The sequence below is a fragment of the Dermochelys coriacea genome, chromosome 3, assembly GCF_009764565.3.
Source record: "Dermochelys coriacea isolate rDerCor1 chromosome 3, rDerCor1.pri.v4, whole genome shotgun sequence".
In the NCBI taxonomy this organism is placed as follows: Eukaryota; Metazoa; Chordata; order Testudines; family Dermochelyidae; genus Dermochelys; species Dermochelys coriacea.
The window spans coordinates 101,290,757-101,316,809 of record NC_050070.1 but is presented as its reverse complement, the minus strand read 5'-3'; the positions used below and the strand labels follow the sequence as shown (position 1 = coordinate 101,316,809).

Here is a 26,053-nt window from a genome sequence, read left to right as displayed (position 1 = left end):
AGGAATGGGCAGGGATACAGATTACAGCTCAGTATCTGTGTGGCAGGGTCCAGCCCTGATGAGAATCGGAGCTGAGGGAGTGCTGAGCAGCTGGTAGGGGAAGGAGAAAGAGGCGGGTTAAGAAGATAAACCCCCAGCCTGAGAAGAGCTGCCTGGCCTACATGTGAAGGGGGTGGGTAGGAAGAGAACTGAGATTTGGGAGAAGGGCCATGCTGTGAGGGTGGGGGCAGGGAGGGTGGGTTATGGACCATTGCTGTGGGGGGGGGGAGCAATGCTCAGCATGTGTGGGACTAGTGTGATCACCTGGGGTGGTATGTTGTGAGTTCGTATGGAGGGCGGGCTTCCAGGGTGGTGCTGGGTGTGTAGGTAGTGGGTGTGGGGTGGCACTGGGTGAATGTGCCCATGGAGGTGGGTCTGTGTGCATAAAATGAGCATTTCCATGAGCACTCATGTATGCCCTTACACACAGTTGTGGAGTGCGGCTGTATGTCCGAGCAGGCAGTTAGGTGCTGACTCTACTAGCTTTCAATTTCTACAGAGTAGTGTCCATTGCCCACTGCAGTCACAACAGGATACGAGATCCATTCCTCATCATTATTCATACTAACTAGGGATACTTGGGGCCTACTAAAGCAAAACTCTCAGCCCAACCATCCAACTCATTTTGTGGTTCAACCCACCTCCCCACTCATTACCTCTTAAAGAAAGAGGATTTGCATGCAGCAGGAGTGTGGGTAGAAAGGACTGATGCAAGCAGTAGAAGGCTGTTGGAAAAGGGGCACGTGGCCCAGAGAGGGAGATGAGTGAAGTGGATCAGGTAGTGGCTGAGAGGTGGATAAAATGGACAAGTGATCAGGGTCAGTTGTTACTGGGGAAGGGACTTATAAGATGTGCCAACAAAAATGTCCATCTTCACCAGCAGCACTGCTCCTGGAACTGGCTAGAATGAGCACCACTGCTTCACTGAACACCCATTGTCTCCCACCACCACTGCCTGTGCCTGAACAAGAGGAGGAGCAAGAGCAACCTCAGATATACATGTGTGTGTTGTGGTATGCCAGGCTGCTGGGGATCACTTATTATGACACAGGAGACTGCTCAGTCTACTTCATGCCCGACATGCCTGATAATGAAGACCTCAAGCTGCTGCAGAAAGTGATTGATGAAGTCCTTCCCCGATGCATAGTGACTAGTGCCAAGCAGGATCACAACATTGCCAAATTCCTGACCAATATGGGTGATGCTACGGGGGACGTGGACAAACCAGAAATTGTCCTCTTTCCCAATATGGACTTTGGCCTGGAAGTGAGCAAACAGCGGATCTTATCTAGGCAATTCCCTTTCATTCCTTCTCATATGACTGCAACAGAGAAAATCCTCTATTTGTCTTCCATCATTCCCTTTGAGAGCCCACTCATGGTACGAGCACTAGGTGGGCTGTTGAAGTTTCTTGACAGGAGGCGGATCGGAGTCGAACTAGAAGATAGCACAATCGGGGTTCCCATCTTGGCCTTTAAAAAGTTTGTGCTCATGGATATCGTGAATATGGATCAAGATACTTATTGTGTCCTACAGATATTTAAAAGTGAGGTGCATCCTTCTGTTTACAAGCTGTCCAGTGGGCTGAAAGAAGGACTCAGTTTGTATGGGATTTTGAACCGCTGCAGGTGCAAGTGGGGAGAGAAACTGATGAGGTTGTGGCTCATGCGGCCCACCCGCAACCTTACAGAGCTGAACAAACGGCTGGATGTTATTCAGTTCTTCTTGCTGGCTCAGAACCATGAAACAGTCCTGACTCTTCAAGACTGCCTCAAGAATATAAAAAATGTACCTCAGATTTTGAGAAGAATGAATCTTTCACATACAAAGGTCAGTGACTGGCAGGCACTTTACAAGACAGTTTATAGTGCAGTGTGTCTCAGAGATACATGCCGTTCCCTACCTAGCAGCATCGAGCTCTTCCAGACCATCTCACAGGTCTTCACTGATGATCTGCACTATATTGCCAGTCTCATCAGCAAAGTGGTAGATTTTGAAGGCAGCATCTCAGAAAACCGCTTCACTGTTAGACCCAATGTGGATTCCACCATTGATGAAAAGAAACGAAAGCTGATGGGTCTCTCAGACTTCCTCACAGAAGTGGCACGGAAGGAATTGGAGACCCTGGACAATCGGATTCCTTCCTGTTGTGTCATCTATATTCCCTTGATTGGATTCCTGCTTTCCATTCCACGGCTGCCCACAATGGTGGACAAGAGTGACTTTGAGATTGAAGGCCTGGACTTCATGTTCTTGTCAGAGGATAAACTGCATTATAGAAGTGCTAGGACAAAGGAACTAGACAGCATTCTGGGTGACCTGCACTGTGAGATCAGAGACCAGGAAATACTTATCATGCACCAGATGCAGACAAAAATCTTGGAGAAGTCGGCAGTGCTTAACAATGTGATTGAATACACAGCGCACCTAGATGTGCTGCTAGCTCTGGCAGTGATGGCTCGAGAGAATAGCTACAGCCGTCCGTGCTTTACCCACCGCCATGGCATCCACATCAAGGATGGCAGGCATCCACTCATGGAGCTATGTGCAAAGACTTTTGTGCCCAATCCTGTGGACAGTGGTGAGGCTAATGGGCGAATAAAGATCCTTACAGGGCCCAACTCATCTGGGAAGAGTGTATACTTAAAAATGGTGGGCCTTATAACATTCATGGCCCTAATCGGCAGCTATGTCCCTGCTGCAAAGGCTGAGATTGGGACAGTTGATGGGATTTACACCAGGATTCACAGCAGGGAATCAGTATCTGTGGGACTCTCCACTTTCATGATTGATCTCAACCAGGTTGCCAAAGCAGTGAACAACGCCACTGAGAGGTCCTTGGTACTTATTGATGAGTTTGGCAAAGGGACCAACACAGTGGATGGCCTCTCCCTTCTAGCCGCTGTGCTAAGGCACTGGCTCAGCCAGGGAACCCAGTGCCCACAGATCTTTGTCTCCACTAATTTTCACAGCTTGGTGCAGCTGAAGCTCCTTCCTGACACCCCTCTTGTGCAGTATCTGACAATGGAGACCCACCAAGATGGAGATGAGTTAATATTCTTCTATCAGCTCAAGGACGGAGTGTCCACTGTTAGCCATGCTGCCAATATTGCTGCGTTGGCTGGGATGCCACCCAAAGTGATTGCACGAGGAGTGGAGGTATCAGAGCTTATCCGAAATGGAAAACCTATTAGACGTATTGATCACCCATCCAAAGGGAGCCAGCTAGAGAGATGCAAGTCTCTAGTGGAAAAGTTCCTTTGCCTAGACCTTGATGACTCCCATGTGGACTTAGAGAAGTTCATGAGTCAGGAAGTGCTGTCCTCTGCAGCCTCCATTCTGTAATAATGTAACCCTAGAAACATGGACTATATGCTGTAAGCCTCCCTTGCTGTCAAACAGAAAACATTTTGATGAGAGGGAGCTTAAATATAATTTCATATTAATGGGAATAATATCCCCCCTTCAATGAATTTTCTTCATCTCCAAATATGAAATGCAATCCAACATACAGAAGCAACCACCCAATATCCAGCTGAAAAACACCATGGATGAGGGATATATGTTCTCCGGGGGAGATGAAATAACTTCTACAATGATCAATAATTTCTCTGACCAATGCTCCCACACCATATTTAAATTTTAAAACATTTTTATTGTAAAAGTTATGTTTCCTTTTTCCTGTTTCAAACAACTGTTGTGGCTACCTATCAGTCTGAGATGTAATCTTTTTATCTAGTAGTAGCAGAGCAGGAGGGCTGGAAGTCAGGGACCTTGGTTTCTCTTCCACCTGTGTGAACTTGGGGTAAAGTCTTAACCTCCTTGTACCTGTTTACTCATTTGTAAAAATAGTACATAATAATCTAACTACTTCAAAGCACATATTGAAGCTTAAAGGTTTGTAAAGTGCTTTAAGAGTGGCAGATGAAAGGTGCCATAGAAGTACAATGTAGTTATTGTGTACAAGATCATAGTTTGGGACCTATTCATGATACAGCCTTCCTCAGCTGGTAGTACTGCGAGGGTAAAGTGCTCAGTCCCTAATGCAAGACAGTGTGTTGCATCACACTATAGTGACTCTTCTAGTCACTTTCGTATCAGAATCAAGAGATTGCACAGAAATGTGTGTCCTGTTCTCCTGAGTCAGAAAAAGCATTTTGTCATTGTGCAGGGAATTGAGAATGAGGATAATAAAGGGGGAAATGGGGTAATGTCATGGGCTGTAAGACATTTCTTACATCACTAACCGTCTTGTCCAGAAAAATGACACTCACAATGGGGATTGCTGATGCAGTGGTTTAACAATCTTATAGTGTATACTTCTGGGGAAGTCCACATTCAAACTCTGCTTATTATTGGTCACCAGTAGAAATTTAATTGTGGTTTCACCCTGCTTGCTGCTGGTTGTTTGTCCACATAATAAAGCAATCACGTAATTTATCTTAATGGACAGTCTCTGCTCAGGAAAAATTAGGAGCTGTCATAAATGTAATGTTGCAGGGCAGAATCAGCGTGCATTGGCAGAACCATGTGAGGATGCATTTTGGTTTGTTGAAACAAGAACTGCTTTCTCCCCTTAGGTTCTATATTATAAGAATACAAACTTGTTATTGTTTTGACTCCACTTACTTTTAGAAACATACAGACAGCAAGGGAATTGAAGAATGTATTAAGAATTTAAGACAGAGATGAGCATTTTAAATTCTTTTCAAGTTTTAAATGAAAATTTGAGGATGGGGACGTTGCACTGGGAAGAAGGGATAGCTAGTCTTTTGCTTCCCCACTTCCCCTCCCCTTTTCCATACCATCAATGAAAGGATCTTTAGTGAATACGATGTTTGATGAATGATGTAATAACAAACGTTCATAGCCCCAAGCAGCAGCAGCAGACCATATAGGCGGATAAGTGAAGCAGAAGTAGGACTCAGTGTGCTGACTCTTCTTGATAACTTGACCAGCTGCCACATCCAAACAAAACAGCAGGGCATCTGACAGCTAAGACTGATTGCCAAAACTATGCTATTACTGCTCACAGTACAGCTAGCAGAAGATATAGACAGTGGTACTATATTTTCTTTATGCTGAACTTGCTTGAGGATGGTGGTTTAAAGGAGCTAAATATGCTCATTTTATTTAAAATGAAGAAAGGTTTGCATGGGTCAGCCACTAACAAAAAAATTGGTTATAACTTCATAACTTTCAGTGCTAAATATCTTCTAATCTGTTTAGTGTGTGTAGTTGAAAATGGCAAGTAAAATTAATTTGAGTCAGATTGCATATCAATAGGATTTTGATTGAGACAGAACTTTGATTTTGTTGCAATGTAGTGATTTTTCCTTTAATGCATTATGTGATGTGCTATCAGATGACGAAATATACAACTACAGTTTCAAATAAAGAAAACATACAATGGTGACAAATTAACAGGAAACGACAACAGGGATAAATTACAGCAACATGCAGTTACTATTGTTTCCAATAGAATTATAAGGTTACTGTCTTCAAAACAATGTGTACCAACTATGCAATTAACTTGTCATCACTGCAGTTAAATCATAGACTCGTTTACCTATGGGCCTAATACACCACTGCACTGCACCCTGTACAGTCACTTGTATTAGTGCAAATTGAGTTTAAAATACTCCCAATCTGATTGCATTCACTTTGCAAATGGTGTCAGTGACTATGCAAGCTGCAGAGCAACAGTGAATCGGGCCTTGTGCCTTTACTTTTAAAATAGCCTTGCCTGCGGTTTGTAATTACATGATTTTGTTTTACTCACTAAGGACCTAATTAAGCAGAAATGATCAGAGAAATTCAGCATAGTCAGGCAGTACAATTTATGTACTCAATTTCATAAAAATATTTTCAGTCCTTTAGCCTCGTGCATCAAAGGCACTCGAATCACCTTACAGCATTTATCAATGAAGCCTCACAGTAAATAAGTAATAGATTGAGTCAGTCTCAACCTCTCAATACTTCATTTCACCAAAATCACACAGCAAGTTAGTGGTAGAGCTGGGAACAGGAGTGTTGTCTCTAACCACAAAACGAACTCACTTCTTTCATTATATACTCTAGTGTGTCCAGCACTATACAATGCACAGAAGATATGGTACCTGCCCCATGGATTTTATTGTTGAAGACCCCAGTCCTGGAAAGACTTACACACATGCATAATGTTATGCACATGCTCAAGTATTTCCAAGATCAGGACCTAAATCGTTTCATGTTATCTCCTTCCACAGGGGCTCTTAGTCCTACGTAGGAATGGAGAGCGTGGTATCAGCATTTGGGGGAACATTTCAATTAACTCATTCATCCCCAAAATTGTCCCACTGGACCTAGAAGGCCAAGTTTGATTAACTGTCTTCCACTTCCATCAATTGTGGTAAACTATGTTCTTTCTTTCACCTGAGAAACTGGGGGGGGAGGGATTCCAGAGAGATTTTCTCTCATCTGATTAACTCAATGTAAATGTAGCAGCTAACGTTTTTATCCTTCATTAGCTTCTATTCTATTAAATAAAAGAACTCTGACCTTTTACTTTTCTCTAGTTTTAAATGTCTTAAGGGTAATCTCTTGAAGAGACTTACTTTTCAAACCTCTGTAGAGTTACAGAACCTTCATTTTGAACTCAGTAATTTCTTTTAATAAACATTTTACAGCCTTGGAAAAGTAACTTTTCACAATTTTTGTTCCTTAGGAATGTCTATCTTTCCCCTAAAACTCTAGGTATCTTTGCAATAGATAGAGAAATGGAACGTTTTATCAGTTTTCTCAAAATGTAATATTTATAGATTTAGTGAGATCATTAATCCTCTGAAGGGTTGGGTTAACGGATTGCTTCTTTAAAACAAAAAACCCCAAAATGTTAATGACTTGTGTCCTGAATGTTTATAACTATCCATCTGGTAGTTTGTATTTAAAATTATTTTTGATCTATCAGCTGTTACTTTACAATGTTATATATATGCTCTTCCTACCATAACCTTTATTTGTTTTTCTCTGTTACATGTAATACTGTTGTTGCATGATCTAAAAATTCATTTAAACCGTTGTTAAAATGTGTTATCTTTACCTTTTTATGCTTTGTTTATTCACTATACTAAGAGGAAATGTGCACAAAGAACTGATTAAACAATAGGAAACAAAAAATGATAGTAAATGCTGCTTCTTAAAATGGTGAGAGCTTTGACAAGGAAATACCCCATTTAATAGTGTTTACTGTTATTTAAAATCAATCTCCCATGGTATTTTTCTATGGCATATCACTTAATAGCTAAGCCACTAGCATATTTATTATTGAGTGTTCTGGAGAAGCAATATGAATTAGGATGACAATAATTTGATTCTGTTATTAACAACCATGAAGACCAACACATTAGAGTACAGGGCAGCATGATGGAACACGAAATGTACTGCAGATAAATGTAAAATAATGCAAATTGGGAAAATAGTAAATATCTCATACACCCTAATGGCCTCTGACATTAAAATAAATAACAAAATTAGAGATAACTGTGTATGGTCAATGAAGATCTCTACACAGTGGTGTGACTTTTACAATAGTAAGTGCTATGCCATGTCAGCCAGAACTTGTGTCCTGAAGTCTTTAGTTCCTTCCTTGATTTCCTACCTTTTATGTTTGTTATGCCTTTAAAGTACTGTGGTGTATCTTTAAAGTTTTATTCAAGAAAGAACGTTTTACAATCCAAGATTTTACTCAATCCAACTATATAATTTTCTAAGCATTGTTGATACCTGTTAGTGGTACTCTCAATGTTGTTTGTAAACATTTTCCCTGTAATGTTAATCAAAATAAAACACTTTGTTTAAAATGTATACATAGGCTAATGTTAACAGCTCCTTTTTTTCCCATGCAATATTTTGACAAATATGCTAGTTCCAACTTTACTTATGAATGTCAAAGAAGAGGTTGATAAGAAATTCACATAAAATGATATACAGGGGCAGAAAAAAGTAGTTACATAGAAATATAGCTCAGTTTAAAATGATGTAACATAATAATGGAACAGGAGTGGAATAAAAGCTTGGATAAAATAGTTACTGTGGGTCACATTTTTGTGTGCATGATTGCTTTTATGTTTTTCTCTTTTTTACCATTGTTACACTTTACCTTTATTGATGTACTATTAATAATAATGATTCTTAGCGCTTATGTAATCAAAGAAGCTAGTGTGGAATTTTGTACGAGTAAGGCAAGTAATAGTTAACTATAAAAGTGTAGTTAAAAGGATGTTTCGTATCTCTTTCCTTGCTTCTCCTGGAATTCAGTACAGCATATGCAGTAAAAAGAGAGAGGTCACAATTTACATACTGTGCATAATCCAGATATGGATTATGATCTTTATTTGTTTAAAGAAAAGGAGTACTTGTGGCACCTTAGAGACTAACAAATTTATTAGAGTATAAACTTTCGTGAGCTACAGCTCACTTCATCGGATGCATTTGGTGGAAAAAACAGAGGGGAGATTGATATACACACACAGAGAACATGAAACAATGGCTTTATCATACACACTGTAAGGAGAAAAGAAAAGCAGTACTTGTGGCACCTTAGAGACTAACAAATTTATTAGAGCATAAGCTTTCGTGAGCTACAGCTCACTTCATCGGATGCTGTAAGGAGAGTGATCACTTAAGATAAGCCATCACCAGCAGCGGGGGGGGGGGGGGGGGGGGGGGAAGGGGGAAAACCTTTCATGGTGACAAGCAAGGTAGGCTATTTCCAGCAGTTAACAAGAATATCTGAGGAACAGTGGGGTGTGGGGTGAGGTGGGGAGGAGAAATAACATGGGGAAATAGTTTTACTTTGTGTAATGACTCATCCATTCCCAGTCTCTATTCAAGCCTAAGTTAATTGTATCCAGTTTGTAAATTAATTCCAATTCAGCAATTGGGCCTAATCACATCAGCCACACTATCAGAGGCTCGTTCACCTGCGCATCTACCAATGTGATATATGCCATCATGTGCCAGCAATGCCCCTCTGCCATGTACATTGGTCAAACTGGACAGTCTCTACGTAAAAGAATGAATGGACACAAATCAGACGTCAAGAATTATAACATTCAAAAACCAGTTGGAGAACTCTTCAATCTCTCTGGTCACTCGATTACAGACCTAAGAGTGGCTATACTTCAACAAAAAAGCTTCAAAAACAGGCTCCAATGAGAGACTGCTGAATTGGAATTAATTTGCAAACTGGATACAATTAACTTAGGCTTGAATAGAGACTGGGAATGGATGAGTCATTACACAAAGTAAAACTATTTCCCCATGGTATTTCTCCCCCCCACTGTTCCTCAGATATTCTTGTTAACTGCTGGAAATAGCCTACCTTGCTTGTCACCATGAAAGGTTTTCCTCCTTTCCCCCTTCCCTGCTGCTGGTGATGGCTTATCTTAAGTGATCACTCTCCTTACAGTGTGTATGATAAACCCATTGTTTCATGTTCTCTGTGTGTGTATATCAATCTCCCCTCTGTTTTTTCCACCAAATGCATCCGATGAAGTGAGCTGTAGCTCACGAAAGCTTATGCTCAAATAAATTTGTTATTCTCTAAGATGCCACAAGTACTCCTTTTCTTTTTGCGAATACAGACTAACACAGTTGCTACTCTGAAACCTTTATTTGTTTAGAAACTGATCTTTTCTGACACACAGTTCTCTGTGTGTGTGTATATAAATCTCTCCTCTGTTTTTTCCACCAAATGCATCCGATGAAGTGAGCTGTAGCTCACGAAAGCTTATGCTCTAATAAATTTGTTAGTCTCTAAGGTGTCACCGGTACTCCTTTTCTTTTTACAGTGTCAACAGAAAACAATCCAAACAAATCAATGTTTCAACTGCACACAAGAAGCATAAGTCTCTCAGTACATTATCTGTACCCCATGATAAATAATAACCCTGTAAATTTAATTAATTTTATCCCTTGTCTCTATTTTCCAAAAAATGGAAGACAAACATGGTAACATTTTTGTTTATATAGCACCCAGCACACACAATATGTGTCCTCTACATAAAAGTTTTTAAAAGCTTAAATAAAGTAGTATGGTTCAATGACCAAGTGAAACAAAGTCATTCTGCCACATTCTACTATAAAACAAACTCAGGTTAAAGCTTCCACTTTTTTCACATGGTAAACAGGAGATGGGAAAAAGAAAGAAAAACAACATGTTTATCTTAAAGATAAAACTGGGGGCTTACCCCATGATATAACGAAGTATTTAAGCATGTCCTTTAAGTGTTTTGATTAATCAGGACCTCAATAGGTGAACCATACAAACAAACTGTGGTCTAAAGGGGAAAGTTGTACCTGAAAAATTCCACACCTTTATATTGTTTCACATGTATATTACTATAATTGGATTGCTTGGAATCTCCTTTATTTATGCTAGACAAAGCATCTGTTGCTGAAGTTGGCACCCTGATGTCGCAGTGCTTAACATACCTCCAGTCCCACATAAAATGTAACTGACTTTCCAGATGTCTCCTCACATAGCTCCGTCTATTATAAGCTAAACTTCAGACAAGCAGTAATTGTTTTACCAGGTTTAGAAGACAATCGCAACTATAATGAAAACTCCTGACTTTTCTTATCAAGACAAAAGATGGGACAAATAGTGCTAAAATTTTTACATGAAATCAGCAAATAACAGTGAGTAAATTTTGGAATTAGTAAAGTTTTTTCAAATACATGTATTCTAAACACATTTACTACAAAGTATTTTTTTATAAAATCAATTGATCTAAACAGCTCATATTGTTTCTCTCAATACTGCAGTGAAGCAATTGTTTCCCCGGCTCAGCAAAGGAAAAAAAAATGTAACACTTGGTTCCATATAACTGAATGAGTTCTAAAAACTGAGTTAAGCTCAAATAAAATAAATATTTATTACTTAGCACTTTCAAAATATCCTAGAGGAAATCCTGGCTCAGTTGAAGTCAATAGGAGTTTTGTCAATGACTTCAGTGAGATCAGGATTTCATTCCAGGTTTATTGAAACAGTTGCGCCCTCCCCACCTTTTCTTTTGTAAGCTTCAGAGACAATGAAGTGTATAAGTGTGGGGGAGAGGAAGTTAGTTCAAAAGTACAAAAAGAATTGAAGAATTTGATCTGTTGAACTAGCTCGATTTCAGAGTATTGGATAATACTATATAGATTAATAAATAACTTGCAATGAACAAATTAATACCTCACTTACACTACCAAAAGCTGAGATAAAGAGCAAATATTTGGAGAGATCTCCTCTGCATCTGTTCACATCAGCATATATAATTAAACATTTTTAGCAAAGAATATGGAGTTAAAATATCTTGCCCTTATGGCTGATCCTCAATTACTGTGCTTTGGTTCATGCAGAAAGTTGCTTGCCTTTTTTGTTTTCCCATTAGAATGGAAAATGGAATGTCACTGGGAGAGGATAATGCAGTTGCAAGAAAAACAGGAGGACCTCCCCCACCCCCCCAAAAAAGGCAGCCTGAAAGATTATATGATCTATAAACTCATATTCTTATAAATGCTCTTCATTCCAGAGTCAGTAGTCCTACACTGTGGACAGTTAATTTCCGTATAATTCAAAAATCTTTATTTAAGGTACACTGGAACAATACTCCAGACAATAATTGTAATCTTTAGATTCTTTTGCAAGAGAAAATACAACATAATTGTTAATATATCGAGACTATCAAGAGTAGTATTTTGTAGTACAACCTAGGACAAAACATTTTACATATTAACTTTTTTCATAAAAGACTAATATTTTAAACTCTTACCAGTCAACCTGGTTACAAAGAAGTAGAACTTTGACTGCTCTAGAATATGGCTAAAGTAAAACTGAAGTGCTTAACATTTGTTCTCTAAAATAAACTTTTTAGATGGCTGCTGTCGTGCTGCATCAAATTTGAGCTTACCTGCTTACGTAGCTCTGGTGATTTTGACAGCTTCATGAACGTCAAGTGAGGTTTAAAAGCTCTGTTTTCTCCTGCCAAGATGCCCTTTTCTTGAAATATCTTCTGCATGGTCTCTGGAGAATGAAAAATGCAGAGGCCCTAAAATATCAAATACTGTGGATGCTTAAAAATGGGCTTTCAACTGTAATACGAGTCACATCCATCCCAAATGAAAAGTGAAGATAATCAATAAGAAGGGAAAGGGAGCTTTCTAGTTTCCTTCAAAGTTGCATGTTATATTTGAACAGATCAATCTGATAATTGCAGCTGATCTGAGACACAAGTTACTTCATTTAAAAAGAAATCATTGGCAATCTATTAAAACCAATCAATATCCAGTCTAAAAACTGTTCCTCCTACCACAATAGTACCTTTACATTTAAATTGTTCAGGGTTTGCAATAAGTGAAGCAATTGCAAATGACAAAGAGTTATGGATAATGGGATTCACTAGACAAATAAAAGCTACTCTGTGTCAAACTTTATGCTCCTTACTTGAATGAAACTCCCATTTCAGGCCAAGGGAATTTTGCTTAATAATCACCAAATTTGGCCTAATTGTGAAGGGCAAAGATTGAGAATAGGTCAAATGTGATGTTCTTCACCAGTGCTCCACAGTTAGTTAAAAATAAACAAAAAGCAAACGTCTATCTGTTGCCTTTCTGACGCCTGTGTAAAGTGGAATGTGCAGTTCAACTGACTGAGAAGACTGGAACTTTTCTTTTTCATGTGGCTATTTGTCTACATCCAAGGCTAGGCAAAGCTCCTATATTGACCTCTCTTCCTCCCAGCCCATCTTCCTAGAACAATATAAATGTTCAACTTACTAGAAGTTAAATCACCACAACTACAATCGAGACTAATGAAATCTACCATAGTGATCTTGCACCCCATTAGACCAGATACTATCTAGAATTAGCCAGCTTGAACACTACATAGGGTGTGTGCAACTGTGCATATTAGGGCATGTCTATACTGGAACATTGAGGAAAGTTAAGGTGAACCAAACATGTGAAATCAATGTGCATAAATTAAAGAATGTTAATCTCCCATGTGGATGCTCTCACTTAGGAGTAGAGTAGTCTTAATCCTCCTTGGTCAGAAGTGGGTTTTCTAAAATACTCTCTGAAATTATACCTTAGAAAATTAAAACTAAAACTTGCTTCCTGACTATTCTGTTTTTATAAATATACTAAACAGGGTTAAAGTATGAGTATTAAGTTACAGCAAATTAAGGTCACTTTACTCCTGAATGAGAGCATCCACACATGGAGTAGGTGGGGGAGGAGAGGTTTGGGGTTAAATGAGCTTTAATATATGTTCCTTTAATTGATTTGCCTTAACTTTCCTAAGTATTTGTGTCTATAGACAAGCGCTTAGTGTTTTTAATGGGATGACTCACAGTATGTAAAGTTAAGCATGTGCCTAAGCCTTCGAAGAATCAGGATCTAAAGGGGCACTGCAAAAGTTTTGACCTTAAAATTGGTCTAATTTAAAGCTGTGGTTACAGCATGTTGTAGAGAAAATCCTCTGGATTTGACAATGCATAATTTCACATTATCTTTCATATCCTTAAGTGAATATTTCCCCCCAGGCGCACTCTGCAAAAATACATGAGCTTAGCTAACTAAAACTAAAAACTAGCCCATTAATAACATTAGTTAGGAAACAAATTTTATTTAGGTTTCTAAGGTATAATTACAGTGTATTTTTAAAAGAAACTTAAATTATGAAAGATACCATCTTACTGTTTTTAAAATCCAGAGGATTTTTCTCTACCGTATTTATGTTTTTAATTTTTTCAGTTTACTAAAAGAACATCTACCTGTAAGTAGTTGTCACTTAGCCATATACTTAAAATAGAGGTCCTGATCCTGCAATCACTTATGCACACGTTTCATGATATGCCAATTTGAGTTCAACAAGACTATTTAAGTACTGTGTTATGCACACGCTTAAGTGTTTGTAGTATAGGGCCCATATGTAATAACAAATCCTTACCAAAATGGGTTCACTTATTGCATGTTTCTGCGTGCCCACACAAAGGGGTTTGTTTTGGGGTTACTTTTGAGTGGTTTCAGCTTTTTAAAACTGAAAATAAATTACAGTAATAGCATTTATTTAAAGAATACGTAGGGGTCAATCCTATACTGGTTTCTGTGGCCATCAAGAGTTCTGATAGTGAAACTGGTAAGAGGGAGTGAACAGGATTGGTTGGGGAGGGTGCACCCCCTGCCTTGTGTGCAGATGAATTCTAGGGTAGTTTCCTGCACACCAAGGCAGTAAGGATAGGAAGGGCATGGTGGACTGGAAGATTTGTTACCATGTAGATCCTCCCTAGGGGACACATCAGGATTCTGTGACCTGTCCTATTAAATCCTCAAGACTGTAATACTGGTTGAAGAGTGGCTCTGTGGAGAGGATTCACAGTTTATGGAGAGGAATCACTTTTCATTTTCTCATCAGTGCCCAATCTGGCTATTTTGCCAAGAAACAAGACTGAAGGTTTTCTCCATAGAGAATAACATTTTATAACAGAGAAGAGAGAATATGCTGTGTGCATTCTAAACATGATGGTGGCTTTATTTACTTTCAGGAGTAAACCCCACAAATCTCTGTAGACTGGCATTTGCTCCCACTGAAGTCAATGGCAGCTGCAGCGGCACAGGAGCTAGCAAACAGAGCTCTAAACAGGGGAGTTTGAGTGGGAGTTCTGTTGGAGGAGAAGGTAGTTGTACTTGGTTTTGTATTTTTAGTATTTGTGTGTGTGTAGGGGCTTTGTGCTGGGATAGTGCTTGGGGTGTGCTATAGACCTCCGGGATCTAATTTGGATATGGATAGAGCCCTTTTAATGTCTTTAATAAAGTAAATACTAATGGAAACTGCGTGATCATGGGAGACTTTAACTTCCCAGATATAGACTGGAGGACCAGTGCTAGTAATAATAATAGGGCTCAGATTTTCCTAGATGCGATAGCTGATGGATTCCTTCATCAAGTAGTTGCTGAACTGACTAGAGGGGATGCCATTTTAGATTTAATTTTGGTGAGTAGCGAGGACCTCATAGAAGAAATGGTTGTAGGGGACAATCTTGGCTCAAGTGATCATGAGCTAATTCAGTTCAAACTAAATGGAAGGATTAACAAAAATAAATCTGCAACTAGGGTTTTTGATTTCAAAAGGGCTGACTTTCAAAAATTAAGGAAATTAGTTAGGGAAGTGGATTGGACTGAAGAACTTATGGATCTAAAGGTAGAGGAGGCCTGGGATTACTTTAAATCAAAGCTGCAGAAGCTATCGGAAGCCTGTATCCCAAGAAAGGGGAAAAAATTCATAGGAAGGAATTGTAGACCAAGCTGGATGAGCAAGCATCTTAGAGAGGTGATTAAGAAGAAGCAGAAAGCATACAGGGAGTGGAAGATGGGAGGGATCAGCAAGGAAAGCTACCTAATTGAGGTCAGAACATGTAGGGATAAAGTGAGACAGGCTAAAAGTCGAGTAGAGTTGGACCTTGCAAAGGTAATTAAAACCAATAGTAAAAGGTTCTATAGCCATATAAATAAGAAGAAAACTAAGAAAGAAGAAGTGGGGCTGCTTAACACTGAGGATGGAGTGGAGGTTAAAGATAATCTAGGCATGGCCCAATATCTAAACAAATACTTTGCCTCAGTCTTTAATAAGGCTAAAGAGGATCTTAGGGATAATGGTAGCATGACAAATGGGAATGAGGATATAGAGGTAGATATTACCATATCTGAGGTAGAAGCGAAACTGAAACAGCTTAATGGGACTAAATCGGGGGGCACAGATAATCTTCATCCAAGAATATTAAAGGAATTGGCACCTGAAATTGCAAGCCCATTAGCAAGAATTTTTAATGAATCTGTAAACTCAGGAGTAGTACCGAATGATTGGAGAATTGCTAATATAGTTCCTATTTTTAAGAAAGGAAAAAAAAGTGATCCGGGTAACTACAGGCCAGTTAGTTTGACATCTGTAGTATGCAAGGTCCTGGAAAAAATTTTGAAGGAGAAATTAGTTAAGGACATTGAAGTCAATGGTAAATGGGACAAAATACAACATGGTTTTACAAAAGGTAGATCGTGCCAAACCAACCTAATCTCCTTTTTTGAAAAGGTAACAGATTTTTTAGATAAAGGAAATGCAGTGGATCTAATTTACCTAGATTTCAGTAAGGCATTTGATACCGTGCCACATGGGGAATTATTAGTTAAATTGGAGAAGATGGGGATCAATATGAACATCAAAAGGTGGATAAGGAATTAGTTAAAGGGGAGACTGCAACGGGTCCTACTGAAAGGCGAACTGTCAGGCTGGAGGGAGGTTACCAGTGGAGTTCCTCAGGGATCGGTTTTGGGACCAATCTTATTTAATCTTTTTATTACTGACCTTGGCACAAAAAGTGGGAGTGTGCTAATAAAGTTTGCAGATGATACAAAGCTGGGAGGTATTGCCAATTCAGAGAAGGATCGGGATATTATACAGGAGGATCTGGATGACCTTGTAAACTGGAGTAATAGTAATAGGATGAAATTTAATAGTGAGAAGTGTAAGGTTATGCATTTAGGGATTAAAAACAAGAATTTTAGTTATAAGTTGGGGACGCATCAATTAGAAGTAACGGAAGAGGAGAAGGACCTTGGAGTATTGGTTGATCATAGGATGACTATGAGCTGCCAATGTGATATGGCTGTGAAAAAAGCTAATGCGGTTTTGGGATGCATCAGGAGAGGAATTTCCAGTAGGGATAAGGAGGTTTTAGTACCGTTATACAAGGCACTGGTGAGACCTCACCTAGAATACTGTGTGCAGTTCTGGTCTCCCATGTTTAAAAAGGATGAATTCAAACTGGAGCAGGTACAGAGAAGGGCTACTAGGATGATCCGAGGAATGGAAAACTTGTCTTGTGAAAGGAGACTCAAGGAGTTTGGCTTGTTTAGCCTAACTAAAAGAAGGTTGAGGGGAGATATGATTGCTCTCTATAAATATATCAGAGGGATAAATACAGGAGAGGGAGAGGAATTATTTAAGCTCAGCACCAATGTGGACACAAGAACAAATGGGTATAAACTGGCCACCAGGAAGTTTAGACTTGAAATCAGACAAAGGTTTTTAACCATCAGAGGAGTGAAGTTTTGGAATAGCTTTCCAAGGGAAGCAGTGGGGGCAAAAGATCTATCTGGTTTTAAGATTCTACTTGATAAGTTTATGGAGGAGATGGTGTGATGGGATAATGGGATTTTGGTAAGTAATTGATCTTTAAATATTCAGGGTAAATAGGCCAAATCCCCTGAGATGGGATATTAGATGGATGGGATCTGAGTTACCCAGGAAAGAATTTTCTGTAGTATCTGGCTGGTGAATCTTGCCCATATGCTCAGGGTTTAGCTGACTGCCATATTTGGGGTCGGGAAGGAATTTTCCTCCAGGGGAGATTGGAGAGGCCCTGGAGGTTTTTTGCCTTCCTCTGTAGCATGGGGCATGGTTGACTTGAGGGAGGCTTCTCTGCTCCTTGAAGTCTTTAAATCATGACTTAAGGACTTCAATAGCTCAGACATGGGTGAGGTTTTTCATAGGAGTGGGTGGGTGAGATTCTGTGGCCTGTGCTGTGCAGGAGGTCGGACTAGATGATCAGAATGGTCCCTTCTGACCTTAGTATCTATGAATCAATGGCAAAACTCTCATTAATTTCAATGGGAGGCAGGATCCAGCCCTCTTTTTGTATTAGCCAAAAATAACTAACGAACTCCAGAAGTTCTACTGGCATCAGTGGAAATTTATTTATTTTATTTTTATTTTTTCTTTGAAAAATTGCTCTTCTTTTTTTGACCAGCTCTAAACTCAAGGAGCCCCACTATATCCAATATGAAGGTGAGGTTGGATGGAAGGAAAATGGACTCCTAAATCAGCTGATTTTCACCAGTACTTATCCTAGTAATGCATATGCAGATGCATTCAGTAGCATATTTTTAACGTTTTGTAGCATTAATTAATACTCCTGGGTTCTATTCCCAGCTCTGCCATCAACCTGCTACATGATGTTGGGCAAGTCACTGCTCCTCTCTATGCTTCTGTCTCCCCTCCTATTCTTTGTCTTGTCTATTTTGACTTTAAGTTCTTAAAGGCAGGGACTGTCTCTCTGTCCACGTGTACATTACCTAAGCTAAAGGGCACTGCTCTTGGTTTGGGAGTCCACATACTACCATAAATAAAATAATAAATTCTAAAATGATATAAGCTGCCTTTCCTTTTCTCCACCTTCAAGACCCACTGGGCTTCATGCAATAAGGGGCTCCCCTTGAAGCGCCTCACTATTCTTGGGGAGAAATAAGGTTAGATCACGAGAAGCTTCCTCCCCCCTGAGAACGTCTGCTTGTCCTTTTGGAAGGCACGTTGAGATCCACTGATGAGAATGCTATGTAAGAGCTCGGTATTATATTACTGTATAAAATATTGTTTCTCTTCTCTGCCAAGGGAGAGTCCAGACAAAATACATATGGTGGTGGGCAGTGTAAATACTTATTCATTTTAGCTGCAGCCCGGAATCAGATATTTAACACAGAGTAGCAAATATTCAATAGGCTGAATTCTACATAAACACACCAAAGCAAAAATTGACCCCATAAAGGTGAAATTCATCCCTGTGCAGAGGGCCAGCATAGGGTCTGTGAACCACTTACATCTCACTGGCCCTCTGCGTGAGGTGAATTTAACCCAGAAATAGGGAAACTAATAGAGTAGGTATGTCCATTGGTCTAAAATGCACATTTGGTTTCTTTCCTTCATGGTTTTTCATCCAATTCAATTTATACAAGGAAGACTGCAATATTTTTCCTGTATTTAGAGAAGGAATGCTGTAACAAGATTTGGGAAGCTGGCTCTATATCAAGAGTTTTTCCATTGAAGTTCTAAATTAACTACCTTATTGAAGTTACAACCAGGCTGAATTTTGGCCCTTTAGAACTTAAAAATAAGTTATTTGAAAATATTTTGGTATTAATACAGCAGCTGAATATGAAGTATCACAGTAGCATCAATATTAGAGTTTCTAGTTGTTAAGTTAACATTAATGTAAATAGGCTGTACCATTTAGTTATGGTAGCAGGTGCATTCTAATGATTATGGATATATTCAGTATGAGATTTGTTTGCATGTTTGAGTTTCATAGGGCATGTCACTGTTGGCTCTGTTTAAATTGCCAGATATTTGTCAATATGTTTTACCTATTTCTACATTTGAAACAATGTTTTGTATGTCTTTCTGGGACATGCATTTGAAGAATTATGCCAAGGATTATACAGCTGTCCAGGCAAATGTCAGTGAACAGCAGATTAGCACATCAAAAACAGACTATTAAAAATAGGTGTTTGATCTTACTCCAAAATTCAAAACAATGCAATTGGTAACTCCTATTCATGGGTTTCCAAGTATCCTCCAGTTTATTCTTTGTTGTTGATAGGTTAAATAATCTGCTGAATAAAGAAGTGTTATTACATTTATTTTAAAAAAATCTGCATTGCTCTGTAACAAATCCATGTTATAGTCTCATAGGTGTTTGATTTGTATTGTTTTGTGTATTTAGCAACCCCAGTCCTCACAACAAAAAAGGATTTTTCTTATTAAAACAAACAATTCTGCACCAGCCTCTGATGCTTTCTCTCAGCCCAGTGCACTGCACTGTTTTGTTTCTCTGTTTAGGGCTCTGTTCTGCCACCCATACTTACACTAAAAAGGACTTTAGGTCCAAATCCTGCAATCAAGATTTGCATGAATAGAACCCTGCACCCATACTGAGCCCCACTGACACAGCAGAGCTCTGTGCCAGCACAGGGGTCCGCCTGTACAGATCTGATTGCAGTCCCATTGATTTCAATAGGCCTGACTATTCATGGAGTATGGTGCTATTCAATGTGAGCATAGGTGGAAGAACTGAGGTCCTAGATTGTAAGTGCCTTTAGGGCAGCCATGGCCCATGTCTCTTTGTTCTCTGCCAACTGTGATCAATCTTTTTCTTGTACATCTCTGTTACATCATGTCTAACTTTACAGGAGAGGATGTTTTGCAAAACATACTCTTGTTTTATTTTAAAAACAAAGTACGCTGCATGATGGACAAAAATGTATCATTTTTAGTGAGAGGAGATAGCAATTTTAAATTTCCAAGGAATTCATAGAATCATAGGACTGGAAGGGACCTCGAGAAATCATCTAGTCCAGTCCCCTGCATTAATGGGAGGACTAAGTATTATTTAGACCATCCCTGACAGGTGTTTGTCTAACCTGCTCTTAAAAATCTCTAATGATGGAGATTCCACAACCTCTGCTAGCAATTTATTGCAGTGATTAACCACCCTGACAGTTAGGAAGGTTTTCCTAATTTTCAACCTAAACCTCTCTTGCTGCAATTTCAGCCCATTGCTTTTTGTCCTGTCCCCAGAAGTTAAGAACAATTTTTCTCCCTCCTTCTTGTAACAACCCTTTATGTACTTGAAAACTGTTATCATGTCGCCTCACAGTCTTCTCTTCTCCAGACAAAACAAACCCAATTTTTTTCAATCTTCCTTCATAGGTCATGTTTTCTAGACCTTTAATCATTTTTGTTGCTCTTCTTTGGACTTTCTCCAATTTGTTCACATCTTTCCTGAAATGTGGCGCCCAGAACTGGACACAATACTCCAGTGAGGCCTAACCAGCGTGGAGTATAACGGAAGAATTACTTCTCATGTCTTGCTTACAACACTCCTGCTAATACATCCCAGAATGATGTTCACTTTTTTTGCAACAGTGTTACACTTTGACTCAGATTTAGCTTGTGGTCCACTATGACCCCCAGATCCCTTTCCGCAGTTCTCCTTCCTAGGGAGTCATTTCCCATTTTGTATGTGTGCAACTGATTTTTCCTTCCTAAGTGGAGTACTTTGCATTTGTCCTTATTGAATTTCATCCTATTTACTTAAGAACATTTCTCTAGTTTGTTCAGATCATTTTGAATTTTAATCCTGTCCTCCAAAGGACTTGCAATCCCGCTCAGCTTGGTGTCCTCCGCAAACTTTATAAGTGTATCCTCTATGCCATTATTTAAATCAGGGATTGGCAACCTTTGGCACGCAGCCCATCAGGGTAATCCACTGGCAAGCCGCGAGACATTTTGTTTACGTTGACTGTCCGCAGGCATGGCCCCCCACAGCTCTCACTGGCCATGGTTCGCCATTCCCAGCCAATGGCCGCCACTTCCTGCAGCTCCCATTGGCTGAGAATGGCGAACTGTGTCCAGTAGAAGCTGCAGGGGGCCAGTCAATGTAAAAAAAATGTCTCATGGCCTGCCAGTGGATTACCCTGATGGGCCGCGTGCAGAAGGTTGCCGACCCCTGAGCTAAATCATTGAAGATATTGAACAGAACTGGACTCAGAACTGATCCCTGAGGGACCCCACTCGTTATGCCCTTCCAGCATGCCTGTGAACCACTGATGATTACTCCCTGGAATGGTTTTCAACCAGTTATTCACCCCTCTTATAGTAGCTCTATCTAGGTTGCATCTCCCTAGTTTGTTTATGAGAAGGTCATGCAAGACAGTATCAAAAGCCTTACTAAAGTCAAGATATACCATGTCTACTGCTTTCCCCTATCTACAAGGCTTCTTGCCCTGTCAAAGAAAGCTATCAGGTTGATATGACAAGATTTGTTCTTGACAAATCCATGCTGACTGTTACTTATCACCTTGTTATCTTCAAAATTTTTGCAAATTGATTGCTTAATTATTTGCTCCATTATCTTTCCAGGTACAGAAGTTAAGCTGACTGGTTTGTAATTCCTCAGGTTGTCCTTATTTCCCTTTTCATATATGGGCTCTATATTTGCCCTTTCCCAGTCTTCTGGCATCTCTCCCATCTTCCATGACTTTTCAAAGATAATTGCTAATGGCTCAGATATCTCTTCAGTCAACTCCTTGTGTATTCTAAGATGCATTTCATCAGGCCTTGGTGACTTGAAGACATCTAATTTGGCTAAGTAATTTTTAGCTTGTTCTTTCCCTATAGAAACCTGTCTTTCCCTATGTTAGCCTCTGATCCTACCTCGTTTTCACTGGCATTCACTATGTTAGACATCCAATATTACCAAACTTCTTGGTGAAAACCAAAACAAAGAAGTCATTAAGGACCTCTGCCGTTTCCATATTTTCTGTTATTATTCCCCTCCCCCATTGAGTAACAGGCCTACCCTGTCCTTGGTCTTCCTCTTGCTTCTAATGTATTTGTAGAATGTTTTCTTGTTATCCTTTATGTCTCTAGCTAGTTTGATCTCATTTTGTGCCTTGGCCTTCCTAATTTTATCCCTACATACTTGTGTTATTTGTTTATATTCAATTAAGTGTATGTGTGTCCCTGTACACCCCCACAGTCTGCCCACTTCTGGGGGTGTTTCCAAGTGTCAAAGGAAGGAGGAGCTGTGTACTCCAGTGACTCCCAACTCCTGCAACCAATACCACTGATGGAGGGCTCCATATTTTATCATTATTATTTGTAACTTCCATATAGCATCCCCACTGTGTGTGTTGTCCTTTACAGAACAAATAAAGCAAGATTCCCTGCCTCAAAGCTATTACAATTTAAAATGAAGATGAGAACACACAGGAGGAGATAATGACTCAAGGAATAGAAGAGGGAAAGGACTGTGATTATGAGAGCACATGGGAGGCTAACGCATGAGTCTTGAATATAACAGATCTTAGTTTGCAAAGTGATTTTTTAAATGTTATTAGGTTATTGGTTATACACCTACTTGAAGTGGGTTTTGAGAAGACATTTAAAGGTGTAGGAGGAGGGGGCATCACAGATGGGGTCAGAAAGGGAGTTACAAGTGTAGGAGGCCCATGAAAGCTGACATGGAGGCATGTGAGAGAAGGACACAAAGGGGGACAGCCAGGTGGAAAACTGTTGATGAGCAAAGAGAGTGTAAAATGACACAAGAGCCCAAAGGTAGGAGGAGAGTTTGTGGAGAGACTTGAATAAGAGGTATGCATTTGATTTGGGAGAGAGTAAAAAGCCAGTGACAGGATTACTAATAGGACAATCCTCCATGTGCGGTGCTAAATGAGTACCTTCCATTTGAGTTCATAAATCAATATTGCCATGCCCTCAGTCTAACAAAGAAGATCCAAGTTTGCCCTTTTATTTTTAAATTACTTGCTAGCACTCATTTTTGGGGCAGTTTTTAAGTTACTAGAAAACTTATCTTTCATACAATTTCACATTCTCTTAAGTATTTTGTACTTTATTTTCATAATGTTCAAATTACCCCATGTCACGTCACTTGTATCACTTACATTAGATGCAGCTGCATCCATTACATAATTTTTGGTATATCACATTTGAAGCCTAATTATGGGGAAAGTTGCTCAAAATGATTACATGTGGAAGGACCCCCAAAATGGAACAGCTAAATCAATAGTGATTCATATGGTGAATTTGGCATTGAGCCATAAACTGTAACACAAATAGCTATTTCCATTTTCCAGCTTGCATTAGAAATACCTACGCATGAATTGTGAAAGATTATTAGGTATGTGCATTTTCCTCTGCTGTTCTCTTATCTTGGAAACCTGTTCGCAATCTAGCTTCAATTTTTAAAAAGGCAAAGCTAGAAAAAGTAATTTCTCTTTATTAAATGACACACAAATCTTATAGAATCTTATATCTTACACTTATAAAATGAAAAGAAATTATAGGAGCTTGAACATGTCAATGCATTCTGATTTTTCTAATACCATTTCAAACCCACCTAAAATATGTAATTTGTAGACCTTGTACATTTTGACAGCCTTTCAACATATTTTGTCAGGGATCACTGAGTGGAAGTGTTGGTTGACCAGGAGCTGTTCGGGCAAGCTCCTGCTGCTACAGGAAAGGCACTTGAAAAGCTGTAAGGGCCAATTCCTGCACCCCTTACTCAGGCGCAATTCTGATTGACTTCACAAGGGGGCAGTTTGCTCCAGCTGAGGATCTGCCCTTAGTTTTCCCTGAGTAGGGAATTGTACCAAACATGAAATTTGTGAAAACTGCACTAGGGAGTCACATTCTGTCCTGACCTCAGTGGGGCTACATAGTGTGTAAGGCAATGTAGCACTCGGCTCTGTTTCTGAGCAGTCTACAAAGGTTTTTCTGTATTTTATGTACATGAATTTAATTGCCAAGAGGCAGTGAGGTCCAGTGAGTAGGGTATGGCAGACTGGGATTCTGTTGCCAGCTCTGTCACTGATCTGCTGCGTAACTTTGAGCAAGTCAGTTCTCCTCTCCTCCTCTGTTTTCTCTCCACCATGTCTATTTTGACTGTAAGCTCTTCAGGGTAGGGACTGATGCTTACTATTTGCATGTACTGCACCTACCACACAGGGGCCCGAAACCCTCTGTGGGCCTCTGGCTTCTACAATAATGTAAATAATAGCAATAACAATACCTAAGAAGCCTAAGCTAATGATTTTAGTTGCTAATATTTCTGTGTCTGTATCACAACTACATATATAAATTATAGCCTATTGTACTAGGTAAGCCTTCTTTTGCAATCAAATTCATGATCGGGAATGTATGATCACAGTGTCAAGCAGCCTATTGTATGATCTGGAATGTATGATCCCAGGGTCAAGCAGCTGGGCCACCCTATTCATTCTGGGGCTGAAGGAAGGGATCTGATCTAAGGGGTGACTCTTGCTGTTCTGCTCAAAGACTGCGGGTCTTGAATGGTCCAGTAACCCTTCAGTCTCTGATGGGACAAACAGATTGGCAATTGGACTTGAGGTCATGCCACCTAATTTACTGAGCAGTGTCCTCTGCAGAGAGTAAGAAGGGGGTTGCCTCGTGAAACACGCCTTGTTTTTGATCTCTCCCTTGAAGAAGGTACATCTTGTTTTCACCACCTATGTGCATCACTTCACCTGTGTAGGGTTGTCTTAACATCATGCCCATAGGTGAACAGAGGTTAAAAAGCAATTTATTTCTAGGTTTTTTCACTGTAACTTGGTTTGTTGGTGTTGGGTTTTGCCTATAAGGGGTTTTCACCTTTGTAAAGGGTACAAGGTATAGCAACTCAAATACCTGTGGTGCAAGCTGTGTACTGTTCAGATATTCATATGGGTATATAAACAGATGTTCTTGTTCATAAAGCATGGTCTAGGAAGAAGCTGCACCAAGTAACCTCTCTGTGTGCATATTTCAAGGGACTTAAATCTGCTGGCATTTGTGAAATAAGGCTTCATTGTTTACAACTCAGGAAGTGTACTACCATGTGTGTTACCAGTGCACACTGGCATTTAGGTTTGGCAAGAATTCCTTGCCTGGAGTTAGGCTGAATTTACTAATAAAAAGCTGAGGACAGCTTTATCCCATAACTTGTGTCTGTCTTCCACTTGGCCTAAGCAATGTATAATGGGTGTTACTTTTAACATCAGGACAGTCTTTCCTAATCAGCAAAATTAGGTCGTCATTGTTCCATCTTAAGTATGCATTTGTCATAGCTACAGTTGTTCATTAGGTCCCAGTAAAATGTAAGAGATAATTTATTTGAAGAGGGAGACCTCTTCCTCATGTTTTCAGAAGTCTATCCAGCTTTCCATGTGCAGCATTTCAAGAACAAATCTGGGGCTCAATAATGGGAGCTCTGTGGGGAAGCAAGGGGAGGAGACACACTCTAATTTGTATTATGTCGAGTGTGGTGGTGCACGCCTGTAATCCCAGCTGCTTGGGAGGCTGAGGCTGGTGGCTCGCTCAGGGATTCTGGGTTGCGGTGCGCTATGCTGATTGGGTGTTTGGTGCCACTAATGGCTAGAACAACATGAATGGCTTGTTGTGAGCCCTCTCTGTGAGGGCTGATGGACTGATCGATCAAGGTGATTTGTATTATAGTAGTGCCCAGTGGCCTTAATCAGGATCAAGGCCCCATTGTCCTGGTGCTGTATAAACAGAGAGAGAAGCTTACAATCTAAGCTATCTCTGAATCAGTTATCTTGAAGGAGAGGTTAAACA

At 39.8% G+C, this 26,053-nt stretch overlaps 2 protein-coding genes across 11 annotated transcripts in view; one reads left to right on the top strand and one right to left on the bottom strand.

Annotated features, from left to right (window-relative positions):
* AKAP7 (A-kinase anchoring protein 7) overlaps positions 1-26,053 on the bottom strand; it is a 148,438-nt gene that overhangs the window by 70,912 nt on the left and 51,473 nt on the right. For all 9 annotated transcript variants that reach the window (XR_005292145.2, XM_038396896.2, XM_038396894.2 and 6 more), the window contains one exon: positions 11,979-12,091. Coding sequence is in view for 8 of the 9 variants with exons in the window: in XM_038396896.2 (XP_038252824.1) it covers positions 11,979-12,091 (113 nt within the window). In the remaining variant the exon portion in view is untranslated. The remainder of the gene's footprint in view (positions 1-11,978; positions 12,092-26,053) is intronic.
* Positions 800-3,384, top strand: MSH5 (mutS homolog 5). Of its 2 annotated transcripts, XM_043510971.1 has the most exons (2): positions 800-3,120; positions 3,199-3,384. In XM_043510971.1, the coding sequence occupies exons 1-2, from the start codon at positions 889-891 to the stop codon at positions 3,382-3,384; spliced, it is 2,418 nt and encodes an 805-aa protein (XP_043366906.1). In that variant the 5' UTR covers positions 800-888. The 2 variants fall into 2 exon arrangements, with proteins under 2 accessions (XP_043366906.1, XP_038252821.2); XM_038396893.2 differs by having other exon boundaries at positions 800-3,384.